Raw genomic sequence first — 14,116 nt, 5'->3', positions numbered from 1 at the left:
AAACCCCAAATACTGGTCATTATTTACAGTAAATAAATAATTTTCTTGTTAAATAAGTACTTCCTAAATATGCAAGTCTCTAATATGCCCCGGATATGTATGTCCCAAATACAAGCCATTATTTTCATTGCTAAATAGTTTGGTTGTTTATTTCAAATAAATGATTTCGTATTCATTGTTTAAAAGAGCTTCAATCTCAGGATGATGATGATTAAGTGAGGGCACGATCGGTTCGCACTCGTCCCAATCCACCTCAATGTACGCTGAAAGCAAAAGAAGTCCTTATCAAGTCTTAGGGTCGTATTCTAGAACTCTACTCAATGCTCAAGTCAGGATTTGAGTATGGTTTAAAGCCCTCGAAATCATACTCAAGTCCCTGCCATTAGGGTCGTATTTCCAGTGCTTGTATTTCCAGTGCAATCCTAACTTGAGCATCGAATAGAGTTCTAGAATACGACCCTTATATTCTCGAGAGTGATCTCGGTCTCTGTAATGTATTACTTTAAGATTAATAGGTAGCTCTAGTGACGGGACGAACAACTCGTGCGCAGCAGCGTTGCAGCCACTCAGTGCTTTAGATCAGAAAGATTTGACGGACGTTGCCACTACGCCCGTCACCCTGAGACATAAGTTGACAAGTCCCTGTAATTTCACCAGCACCCTTCAAAACCCGAATGCGGTAATGCTCACATTCTTGCTTGGCGGCAGAAATTATTTATATTTCTATTTCTGCCGCCAAGCAGGAATAGAAATACAAATAGAAAACGTTTATTTGCCAGAATACAGTAATTATACAGATCATTGACTTACAAATAAATGGACGACGGGTCTAATACAAAAACCACGAAAAAAATGTCCCAAGTCAACCTATTTAAACGTAGTGACATGTAAAGGAATATGAAAAAGCTGAAACGTTGAATTTAAATTGTAATGTCATCGCAGTACTGTCGAACAATAGAAGACTAAAGCGTGAATGACGCTCTGTATACGATTTTAACGCCCTATAAGTTCGGACACTTTTTAGCGCGGACCCGACGTCCATATAATTGTAAGTCAATGATACAGATCTAAAATAAAAATAGGTACAATGTATTCAACCTGGCAAGCAGGTGTGCTAATATTAATTGAATTAAATATTTAGACCTCTAAAATTAATTGCACTTCAAACCAATATAAATTGGTATTTGTAAATTCTAAATATTCTTTATTACTATAGAAGCAATGTGTCTGCCATTTTGTCAATTGTGATTTAAACGTAGGTTCGTGTCGTAGTTTAAATTCATTCGGTAAACTATTGAAGATCTTTATGCACATATTGAAGCAGTTATTTTTATAAATTAATTTATGGCATCGAGGTTGGTATAAAAGATTCATAATTTTAGCTCTGGTTTGGCTTTGTATCACTTCACCACGTGTTTTAAAATATTGAGGATGAGTGTTCACGAATCGCAGATGTCCTTTATATACATGCAGTGATGTCAGCATTGCTGTGTTCCGGTTTTGAAGGGTTAAGGGCGCTGGTGAAATTACAGGCATATGGGACTTGTCAACTTATGTCTCAGGGTGACGAGCGCAGTGGCAGTGCCCTCAGATTTTTGCGTTTAAAGCACTGAGTGGCACTGCAACTGTTATGGACAGGCGTGTAGCTTACCATCAGGTGCACGATATGTTCGACCTTCACTTGAAAAAAAAGTTTTAAGCCTTAACGTAAGGAATACCGTCTGGCCACCATTTTGAAAAAAGGCTTTTAAAATGGCGGAGAATAGGTATGCACAGAAACGCCAAAATGTTCTCACCCTCGAAATTTTCTAGTTTGCAATTGTAAGCCCGAAAATAGCATTTATTCAAGAAGATCATTAGATCTCCGTTGTATGTGTTTTTGCCACAAATCTTCGCATTTATGTTTTCATCACAATCTTCTTCCATTGGACATTCATTTGACGGGACATACGTTCTGCCAAACACCACGTATTGTAAGCAAAATTTTATATTAACGCTGTCGTACTCTGAAACAACAAGTAAAGAATAATACATTGGTCTTGTTTAGAAGGGGTAGACTGATATTCGCGATGGCAAGTTGAATACAAAGATGGCCGCGGCGTAATCCCAATGGCAATCTTCTCCACCGGCAAAGTGGTTACTATAATAATATGGAAGTATCATAAGTACTGCTCGTTGCAAAACTTTATTTTTAGGTTTTTGACTACTTTTTTGCAATATCGCGCCATCTGTGAGAAATCTATTTCTTCACTCAGCCTTTAACCAGGTACCTTTAACCTACCAGCAGCAGACGAGAGATGTCGATTTAATAATTGTAATTTTTAAATTTAATGTACTTATCTCGATATCATATTTATCACGACGTTTTATACCATGATATTCAATTATTTTTTATGAAATTACAGATTATATAAGAATAAGAATTCAAAGAGGATGACATTCAATAAACTAGTATGTCTTTTTTTAAGACGGAGTAAAATGACATTTGCAGGGTTACCAGTGTTCATTTAAATAGTCATGTAGTTGTTGTCGACAGTTTTATCGATAGATTGTAAAAGAAAGTATAATTTTGCCAAAACTGTCTGAATTGTGAATGATAGAAAGAAAGAAAGAAAGAAAGAAACGTTTATTCAGCCAGCATCACACATTGCCAATATACAAAGAGTTACAGTTACGAGCTGAAATGGATCCAAACTCAGCATATGTCACAGCTCAATTGCTGTAACGCTGGTTTTCAGTTGGAACCATTTTGAAGGATGAGATGGCACGATATTACTTAAAAAAGCAAACAAAAATTTACCGTTTATACTAAGAACATTGGAAAATTATTAACCATAAGATATTGCTACATAGTTAATTATTGACTATATGAAACACTGCAGCTACACCTTTTTTATAAATTTAGTTACCTACTAATTTACTAATCCACAACCAAATCACTCCTCCACTGCCAAATCAATATTTGACAGTGAAAGAGTGAAAGAGTGGTAGGAGAGATAGGATATTCTAATGAATACTAAATGCGTTGTTGCCTTCTTTATGATCCTATTTTGACCGTTGGCCATGACCATTCATATAAGGATACGCGAAACTGAAGCAAAAGATCTAATTACAAAACAAACGGAATCACATTTCATCGGTAACTAAATATTAAATATGTAATTTTCAATTTTAGCAAAGCTCAAGTTAAACTGGTCATTTCGAATTCGGGCTGGGATTTGGCAGAATAGTTTTTAACAAATTAAATGACATTTCGTCTCTATTTCTGGGTATATGCTCGATGGCCGTTGATGATAAAAGTCGTTAGAATAATTTATCGATTGTAATGGCTAACTTGTTTTTTTGCAAGCGGGCAACACTTTTGCTCAATAAACTGTAATTTTACTCCATCTTTAAAATAACCGCCTTTTCCATTTAGATAATATTAAAAATTTGTCTTTTAGGTCATGAGAGAGGATGATGATGACTAGATAGTCATCATCTACTCATTTATACGTTTCACTGTAGAGCACTGGTCTCCTCTCAGGCGAGGGTTTAGGTCATAGTCCACCACGCTGGCCCAACAAATGTGGGCTGGGGACGCCATACGTTTTTGGAGGGATGTGAACCGTTTTTGACATGCAGGAGTCGCCACAAGATGTTTTATTAAATATTTTATTGAATGTCAGATTTTTTTTATTTTTTTTTTATTGTGACTCGGCAAAATGACTGCACCGCGCCTGATGGAAAGTGCGAATACAGTCCAGAGATGAGAGTAACGAATGGAAAACACAAATATCTTCACTCCGTCACTATCATTTTGCCGGTCTGGCCAAATGCTTCTTCACACTACGTTTGAAGGACCCGATGTTATAGAGGGGAGGGAATACATGCGCCGGGAGTTGGTTCCACAATTTGATGGCAGAATGTTTCACAATCATGATATTCAACATTTTTTTGTAAAATACTCCACTGGTTTTGTTATAATTAATAATACAGAGATCGAACATTTAGAAAATGTTTCATTTCAACGAAAATGTCATGATAAATTTCAAATGAAGAGTCTATCTCAAATGGCACACATTGAAATTTTTGCAAACATTGAACGTGTTGAATTAATCACTTCGGAAAAAATATATCGAAATAATCGAGGATATACACAGATTACTATATGGTGTAAAAACACGATTTCTAAAAATTTTCACCATAGAAAAAAAAAGCACAAACTTATAGGAAATGAAACTATTTTTCCGGATTTAAATCGCGTATATTTGTTTTTTCAAACAAACCGACTTTTCGGGCCCTTTACAGGTCCCATGGTCACGGTTGACTGAGGTGGTACAGTCTTCAACCAGTCTTCAGCCCTATTTATGAAAAATAGTTTCATTTCCTATGTGTAACAATCGCGAAAACCTAAGAACTCGATAAACACAAATTTACCTTAAAATTTTACAAGAAAACCGCTGTATTCATTAGGTACGTTACATGTACCAATTATTATTTTCATATCAACAGAACTGAATAGAACACGAACGGTATACGACTTACGTTTTTCAAACGGCTTTAGTGTCATTTGTATAAAAATACATTCTTAAATAAAGCCAGTGCCCGTGTCGTTCGACCCAAGTAAAGTAAAACGTACTAGTACGGGAAAAAATTGAATTCGAGTTGGGGTAGTATAGACTCTTAAGAGGGAGCATGCCAAAAAAGTTTTGACGTTGGCTCCGCCCACATTTGTGAGACAAATATATGCCTGAAATTCGCGTGACGTGCGACAGGAGATGTTGAATTTTGCGCATTAAAAGTACCAAATTCGTTTTAGCGGAATAACTCTAAAACTAAAGGGATTAAAAAAAAATCCGTAGTGACAGTTCTCGATCATGCATAAATATAATTAATTATCTAATTTTTGTCCTGATAACCTGTAGCATTTCGAGGATGAATCGAAAAGTGTGAAAATTAGAGGTCATTTCGTGATTTTTATCTATCGAGGAAACTTTATTGTTTTATGTTTCTGATTTGTGTCTGTGCTTGAATATATCGTGTAGTTACTCATACAATATTTTATTTTTAACTTTAAAGTGGATATACCCCTCTAAAATCAAATCGAAAATTAGGAATTTTGTCCTCTGCTTCCTCTTAAATTTCGCGCACAAATTCCGAGAATCTGAGAAGTGCCAGCTCATATTCGAACCCACGTCCTCTCACGTCACCACGGCTTTCATTTTTATTTAATAGAGAGATAATAATAAATAATGGTATAAATGGTAAATAATTAACTCACTCATTTCTCCTAGATACTTAGCGCATATGTTATTCTGTGAAAGACTACATGCATTGCGGAACCATTTGAATCTCATTGTGTTTCTGTTTAATCCACACCGAGATTTGCCCTCTCCATTGCAGTGATGTGGATCACAATAATCCATGAACATGGGGCTGAATGGTTGCTTGAATCGATCTCCAAAATTATCGTCCAAGATTGGGCGGTCATTTTCTACAAAAAAACATACACGTATGCATTTTTCTTATACACTGTATGGAATTAATATTTATGCGACAGTTAAACGGCGACAGCCTCCATATAATTTTTTTTTTTTTTTTAATAATACCTGAATAATAATATTATGAACATTTTTTACATTGTAATTTTATAGATTTTTAAGAGCATAATGCACTTTCACAGGATCAATTGTAATGGCATGTATTTAAATCATTGACTTACAATTATATGGACGTCGGGTCCGCGCTAAAAAGTGTCCGAATTTATAGGGCGTTAAAATCGTATACAGAGCGTCATTCACGCTTTAGTCTTCGTTTGTTCGACTGACAGCGAAGCAAGCAGAATTAGACAGTACTGCGATGACATTACAATTTAAATTCAACGTTTTAGCTTTTTCATATTCTTTTACATGTCACTACGTTTAAATAGGTTGACTTGGGACATTTTTCCGTGGTTTTTGTATTAGACCCGTCGTCCATTTATTTGTAAGTCAATGATTTAAATGTTCATTTTATTGCAAAAGCAGCAGACAAAAAGCGGCCTTTTTGTATCAAGTGACGGCACGAACAAGTCGTGCGCCTGATGGCATGCTACACGCATATCCAAAACAATTGCAATGCCACTCAGATCTGTGGGGCACTGCCACTGCGCCCGTCACCCTGAGACGTAAGTTGACAAGTCCCATGTGCCTGTAATTTCACCAGCACCCTTACATTTCAAAACCGGAACACAGCAATGCTGACATTACTGCTTGGCGGTAGAAATAGGTAAGGTAGGCAGTACTTCCCTGGACCAACTCTTTCACGTGGACCTCTACTGCTATTAAATCATATTGGTGACTGATTTTTTTCTCTTAGACGTAAAATAAATTAAATCATTGTAATATATTTTAATGCCTTCCATACTTGTGTTTGATTTGCGGAAATTAACTCTGATAGTTTAATGTTGAATTTCAAAATTACATAAGACAAATGAACATTAAAAAACATAAAACAATGTTCCGAAACGCAAGCAAATTCGCTTCTGCAATTTCCTAACTAACCTAACCTACTGAATGAATTTACTATTAAATAATGTCTAACCGGTGACTACAGATTTTTCGATTTTAATCCAAATTATTTTTATAAATCGGCTATTCTCACATTCGGTGTTCTCAGCCTAATTACCGTAGCCAATTCGGTGTCGTCAGCTTAATTACCGTAGCCATTGTTTTTTGTAGTTATTAAGACACAAATATTTTATGGAAACGGTAATTAGATCTATTTACCGTAGCAATGGATACTGTAATTACAAAGTTCAAACATTTTTAAGAAAATATAAAACAAAAATTATAAAGAACTAACAACATGCAAATAACTTTGATATTAATTTTCTTCACTTTTTCTAATAATTCTTCTTAACTTAACTTAAATTTTTTTAAACTTGTAAGAATTTTTATCGGCAGAAATAATCAAAATGTAAATTATTACACTGTTCTTGTAACAGCTGTCATTAATCACAAGAAAGAATTGTATTAATTTTTAATAATTACCACTAACCAAACATTGAAAAAGCTACTTTCAATTTATTTAAAAACAATCTTGAATGTCACTTGTATCATTAGAAATGTAGCAAAATATACAAATAATGATTCAGCTGTGTCAGAAATAGTCGGTTTTTCTTAAAAATGTTTGATCTTTCTGATTACCTTCTATATATCTAATTACCGTTTCTATAATTTTTTTTCCCAATAACTCGAAAACTACTTTGTCTATTCTAATACTATTTAGACATATTGGTAGTTAAATTTGATATTGTTCACATTTCAATGTTAATGGGTACATTAAGCGAGGAAAAAACGATGGCTACGGTAATTAGGCTGAGAACACCGAAATAGCTACGGTGATTGGATTGAGAACACCGAATGCGAGAATGGCCGCTGCTGTTTGTTACGTTTCCACGCCTAAGCCGCTGAAGAAATTTTGGTTAATTTTGATATAGAGATTAGTGAAGGGGCTTGAAAATTGTCGTTAATTAAGCTAGAGCAAAACAAAAAACACTTCCCTTAAGAAAAAGTGACGCCTTGTCGACACTTGAACACAACTTATTTGGCACACAAGGTACAAGTATACTTCATTTCACTGGTTAACTTATTCTACACGTAAAATTTAGCACAAAACGTAAAAATATTTTAGGCAAGCCGGTGAAAATCGAGTTATATGGACGCCTCGCTACTGGTACAGATAAATGGAACTAGGAGAAGGACAGCCTACTGTTTGTTACAAAAATGCAATGGGGTGAAATAGCGGACGAAATTTTGTATGGAGAACCAATAAAACTATTGCAATTAGTATAGTACAATGGGCTACTCGAGTTAGTAATAAACAAATTAATTATACATACTCTTTTTGCGATCGTTGACATTGGCTACGTTTACATATCGGTTGGCCATACTGAAAATAAAATAACATTTAAATGAATTTATTTTCCTATTCATACCTTTATTGCTTGCCACGCGGTTTCACACAGGTGTTATAAAAATATAATGCAGTAGCCACCCATGTGACACCCTGCAGGGGCGCTGCAAAATCAATACAAATTACTAATCGATCGAGCAACTACGCCCAATAAATGTATAAAATGTCCAATCCATGTGTAGGGCCAGTAGTACGCTATAAATATTGACGTCTAATTGTTTAAATAGATAGATAAGTTAAGTTGTAAAAGGTTTATTGGTAAAGATACAAACTCCATGAGGTTGTTTACCTTTTAGGTTGTAGTTAAGTTGTTAAATGTCTCAATTGACTGAATGTTCGTTAAGCGCTAATTTCCTACTTATGCGTACAGGCAAACAAACGGCCGCGTAAAGTAGGACCAGTGATATAAAGAGTTGATGATGATGATGACCAAAATTAACGGGTTATTAACCGACTTCGAAAAAGGAAAAAGGGTGAAAATCAATAAACAGGATTCATCCCCTAATTTGTCACCTTTAGAGCGGTTACAAATGGCGATTTTTAACGATGCGTACGCGATGCGAGCGCGCGATTGCATTGCTATACTTGAGATTTAGCTACAAACGTTTGTATCGATGCCATTGCGCCTATAAATCGTAAGTGTAGCGATGCAGTCGCGCGTTTCACGAACGCGTGTGACGATGTGACCTCCTTACATCGCCATCCCACCTTTTTGTCACCTTTTCTTGTTTTCAAATTTTGAATCGTTCTTTTTGTTTCGTTCCGTTGTCACTCCCAGCTCAATCGCGGTAGGCAGTTCAGCTGTAGTTCTAGTAAGAGGGAGCATGCCAAAAAAGTTTTGATGTTGGCTCCGCCCAAATTTGTGGAACAAATATATGTATGCCTGAAGTTCGCGTGACATGCGACAGGAGATGTTGAATTTTGCGCATTAAAAGTACCAAATTCGTTTTAGCGGAATAACTCTAAAAGTAAAGGGATTAAAAAAAAATCCGTAGTGACACTTGTCGATCATGCATAAGTGTAATTAATTATCTAATTTTTGTCCTAATAACCTGTAGCATTTCGAGGATAAATCGAATATATGTGAAAATTAGAGGTCATTTCGTGATTTTTAGCTATCGAGGAAACTTTATTGTTTTATGTTTCTGATTAGTGTCTATGCTTGAATATATCGTGTAGTACTCATACAATATTTTATTTTTAACTTTAAAGTGGATATACCCCTCTAAAATCAAATCGAAGATTAGGAATTTTTCCTCTGCTCCCTCTTAATTGCGTCTAATTTTAACCCTTTTACCAGTTCTCAATCTAAATCATGTGCCAATTTCAATGTTAATACCAATCTGTAATTCAGTATAATTCCTTTCGGAGCTTTCTTTTCCTTTAGTATGAGGCCAGACGAGCGTAATTTTGCTTAGTTTGCGTTGCATTCGGTTTCATACATAAATGCGACGGGCTGACGCGGTTGGAGGTAGGGGTGAGGGAAGGGGTCACTTTGATGTAAACGCTTGAAAGCAATTGAATAAAAAGACGTTCGTCAGGCGCTCACTGCGAGCGCCAGCTGCGCAACTCAAAAAACGCAACTTATAACGCAAAATTACGCTCGTCTGGCCTCGACCTTAAACTAACAAATAAATGTTTGTGGACCGAAGTATCCTATTTTATTGCCGTGAAGGATCACACAACCTTTTCACGCGCGTTTGCATCGCTGCTAAATCGCCGTGTGTAACCACGTTTAGAGGTAGACTATTTTCTTTATATTGAATGGAACCACTTCTGAGGGTCCTTGCCAACAAAAAAAGAAAAACTCGTATTTACTCTTACTTCTCTGGATGAACTCTTTCACCAGGAGCTCTTCTCCTACAGTTAAGTTGAATGCTATCAGTTCCATAGAACGAATACATAAATAAAACTCACGGCCTTTCCGGTTGAAGTCTTGGCGTGCGACCTAAAAAAAATCATATTCACAAAATTTGTTGACAGACAAATAATAAACAAACCTCGTAGGCACTTGTCTAAAAAAAAAGACAACCGATTTAGAAATTATTTTTGTATTGTATCTCATCAGAAGATGAGAATGGAATGCAAGATAGTAGTTTTTTATTTAAAACATAATTGGAAATAGAAATGGGCATTTCTCTAAATTCTCTGATTTCGGTGGTCAAAATTTTTTTCTTAATTTCAGGAAAAACACTGAGCGGGAAGGAAAACGTACTCAAACTTACATAAGATTCCGTTATTTGGGCAACTAGATTCTTAACAGTTAATGACATATTTGATCCACTGAATTCAGCTACCACCGAAATCAGGATAATTTAACCAAAGGCATAATTTTTATATAAAATATTATGAAAAAGGCAATAAAAACACTCAATAATCTACAGAAACACTTACTAATGACTAACTATTAAATCAAGCTTTAAAAACTAAAATTTATTTATAAATCGACCAGGACGACGCAAACAAATTTCACACTATGACTATTAATTAAAATTAGTTTTCAGTTTGGCTGTTCAGTTTTTTTTTAATTACAATTTTAATAATCACAGTACAGAGTACTAAAAAAACTGACCTCAAAAGTCATTCATCGCCTAGTTTTTTAATTAAGATAATATACAGGTAAGATAAAAAACTAGATTTTTAAATTATATTATATTATGAATAAAATTGGGTCCCCGCGGCAAGGTGCCCAAGATTTTGGCAGCGTTCCCCCTTTTGTATTGCTATGCTAATGCGTTGGGCAAGGTAGCTGCCGGCTCTCGGGTTTCCTAGATAGTATATTAATTTTTTCAATAAAATTTTGTACAGATGAAGGGTACTAGGACATCGACCAAGGGTTTCGACTCCAAAGGCTGTAAATAGATAGTCGGAGCCGAGATCCTGGTACTTATTACTTTTTATTCTTCCCGCCAGCTCAGCTGCGGAGCCAGCCCTCTTGCTGGTGTGCTGGAGATGAGATGGGGCAAGTGTGTCGGCACACGTGGCGTCCCACACCAGTGCCAGTCCCGTCCGACCGGGCGTTTGCCATTTGTTCGCGACATGCTTAGTTTGGCTTCCTTAGAGGTGAAATATTTTCTTCAAATTTAAATGGGACCACAAAATGGGAACAACAAAATTTTAAAAAAAACTACGGTTGCGCGACATGCGTGAGTGACAACATTAAATCACGTACCAATGGGTACTATATACCCAACTACGCTGTATTGTATCGTGATTAGCAGACCACTTGAGTTATTGGACCAGGGTTCTACTTACCACGAGAGGGAGGAGTAGTGGGCGCAGGTTTTGCAGTGGTAGTGGTTGTAGTTCCTGCCCGTGGTGGTAGATTTATTCATGACAAAAAAAAGAATAGTTTAGTAAAATGTTGTTGGCACTTATCTCCCGCCTGTTCAGCGCGTAAATACCTAAGCATCGCTCAGAGCGTAAGGAGCTTTTATTCGACACGAATTTTATCGAGCTTATCCCGCGTGTTATGTGCTCATCCCTGAATTTAGAGATAAGAAATTGTTGATGTGAACAACTTCATTTAAATATACAAGCCACGACACTTTAAACTGCACGACTATCTGTCGTCACGAGATAATGGGAACGCGCCCTAACAGAACGAACAAGTCATGCGCTTGGTGTTAAGCGACACGCCTGTCCATAGCAGTTGCGTTACCTCTCAGGGCTTGGGACATGTGCTTGTCACCCTGAGACATAAAAATGATCAGTCCCATTTGCATGTTGTTCCACCAGCACCCTTAGCCTTCAAAGCAGGAACGCAGTATGTGTGACTTCCCTTGTCGAACTCTTTCACAAGAAGAGTTACTGCTATGTTGATTAAACCCTTCAGTATAAATATAAGTATATAATAGTGGACCAACTATACCTATTTTCGCTCCTGAAAACAAAACAAATTGTTTGAGACACAAAAAATTATATATTCTCTTAAGAGGGAGCAGAGGAAAAATTCCTAATCTTCGATTTGATTTTAGAGGGGTATATCCACGTTAAAGTTAAAAATGAAATATTGTATGAGTAACTACACGATATATTCAAGCATAGACACTAATCAGAAACATAAAATAATAAAGTTTCCTCGATAGATAAAAATCACGAAATGACCTCTAATTTTCACATTTCTCGATTCATCCTCGAAATGCTACAGGTTATTAGGACAAAAATTAGATAATTAATTATATATATGCATGATCGAGAACTGTTACTACGGATTTTTTTTAATCCCTTTAGTTTTAGAGTTATTCCGTTAAAACGAATTTGGTACTTTTAATGCGCAAAATTCAACATCTCCTGTCGCATGACACGCGAACTTCAGGCATATATTTGTTTCACAAATTTGGGCGGAGTCAACGTCAAAACTTTTTAGGCATGCTCCCTCTTAAGTGTTTTTATTATTCACAGAACAATAATATGAGGTGTATAAAAGCAAAACCGTCTCTATGCAAAATTTACGTTTTATAAGTACGATTGTCATTTTGTTTGTTTTGTCTATTGCTTCAAGGCGAAAATTTCAGGTAATTGCAGAGACGTATGGATTCTTCGAAAATCGCTCCGAAACATAGGTGTAAGGCGCAAACTTGACAATGTCCATGATTGGGTCAGAAACAAAAATGATATTGTCCATTTCAACCAACCACAGCGCGGTTTTACTTCATAGATTCAATATGGCGGTTGTAACTTTTTGTACGGAGATTACGATTGAAAGTTTTATTGTTTCTTCTATTTAATCCTTTGAAAATGGAAGAAAATGTGCAACCAATTTGTTCAAGACATTCTAGGTAACGTAGTCGGAAAATGAATTTAAATGTTATTGCCTAGTAAAACCTCGTATAACCGGGCGCTCAGTGTACTTTGTATGTACACTATTTTCAATATATATGGAATTCACAGCTTCAGTGAGATCAATCAACTTCTAGAATTATAGTAAAAAAAAAAACAAATCATATACATAATTAGAGCATATTCCTCCTAACTCGCCACTCGCTTCCCAAAGGTTACCTGCACTCATCTTGTGCATGCTATCGCTGCACTTACCTGAGCTCCTAGCATTTACTTAGCATTTATTTATTTATTTATTTATTTATTTGCAAACAATGTAGGTACAAAAATTACATGGGTAATAAGTACATACATACGCCTTTTGGGTGCAGCAATTAATTATTATGAAACGTAATATTAAAATTGTAAAAATAAAAATAATAGCAAAAAAATAATAATAATAACATTTAGGAACTAATACATATAGGATCTTAAAATTATCATTAATAAACTTTAGATCATAGTATTACATAGACTTAAAATTACTTATCTGAAGCTGGACTCTTTTAGCTTATAGGAGAGTTCATGAAGTCTCCCACATTGTAATAACATTTACTTAACAAGAGAGACCTCAACTTGGTTTTAAACACGTTGTCACTATCTACTTTCTTGAGGATGTCTGGTATTTTGTTATAAATTAGTATGCATCTATATCTCTAAACATTTCCAATCTTGAAGTTGGTAATACGAGCTTTGCGTTTCGACGTGTGCTTTCTACGAATTCAAAAAGATCCTAATGTTGTCTTACAAACATGGCAGTTTCCAAAATGTATATAGACGGAAGAGTTAAAATTTTTCCTTTTATCAAGATACGATGATATGATGAGTTACGAATTTAAGTTTTCGTAGTTATAAGACAAAATCCGAAAATCCCGAAAAGCCCGGATTTACGATTTATGGTTACTCGGTTTTTGTTTCGGTTAACCGAGTAACCGGTTTGCATGCCCTAAATATAATATGATAAAAAAATCTAAATAAAAACTTTTATTTGTTTAAATATTTACCATTATTGGCTATGATGTAAAAACTACTGAAACAACTGATTAAAAGAAACAACTTGTAACCCATGATTGGTTAAAGTTAATAAATAAGGTAAGTCAATTACATGACATTTATTAGGCATAATGGAGAAACAAAAAAGCAATAACTTTCTGTTTAAACTTATAGTAATTTCTACATATATATATACATTACAATTCAATACAGTTTTAAACTAAAAAATACGTTTGTTTGTGGTAATCGTATAATTTTTGTAAAGACCATGTTTGTTTATAGTAATCTCATAATTTTTGTGGAGACCACATGTTTGCTCATGGTAATCGCATAATTTTTACATCATTCGTTTGTTCATGGTAAA

At 35.4% G+C, this 14,116-nt stretch overlaps 1 protein-coding gene across 1 annotated transcript; it reads right to left on the bottom strand.

The window, feature by feature from the left end:
- Positions 1–121: 121 nt before the first annotated feature.
- On the bottom strand, positions 122–13,872 carry LOC113234559. Its single transcript, XM_026469903.1, has 8 exons — positions 13,764–13,872; positions 11,810–11,821; positions 11,194–11,247; positions 9,856–9,886; positions 7,865–7,914; positions 5,264–5,476; positions 1,797–2,006; positions 122–263 (listed from the first exon to the last, which is right to left on the bottom strand). Exons 1-8 carry the CDS (start codon positions 13,825–13,827, stop codon positions 148–150), a joined length of 750 nt encoding a protein of 249 aa, XP_026325688.1. The 5' UTR covers positions 13,828–13,872; the 3' UTR covers positions 122–147.
- Positions 13,873–14,116: the final 244 nt, after the last annotated feature.

The sequence above is a fragment of the Hyposmocoma kahamanoa genome, unplaced genomic scaffold (genome assembly GCF_003589595.1).
Source record: "Hyposmocoma kahamanoa isolate Upper Pololo Valley unplaced genomic scaffold, ASM358959v1 84, whole genome shotgun sequence".
NCBI lineage: Eukaryota > Metazoa > Arthropoda > Insecta > Lepidoptera > Cosmopterigidae > Hyposmocoma > Hyposmocoma kahamanoa.
This window is presented reverse-complemented; position numbering and strand designations above follow the sequence as displayed.

Bases quoted from the DNA above. Each gene is read 5' to 3' on its own strand.
- LOC113234559 (XM_026469903.1), bottom strand. From the start codon at position 13,827: ATGGGTTACAAGTTGTTTCTTTTAATCAGTTGTTTCAGTAGTTTTTAC. The intron at 7,915-9,855 runs GTGAGTTTTATT...TTTTATTTTCAG, and splicing joins AGACTTCAACCGGAAAGGCC to TATGGCCAACCGATATGTAA. The intron at 2,007-5,263 runs GTGAGTTAATTA...TTGTTGTTTCAG, and splicing joins TAAGTATCTAGGAGAAATGA to AGTACGACAGCGTTAATATA.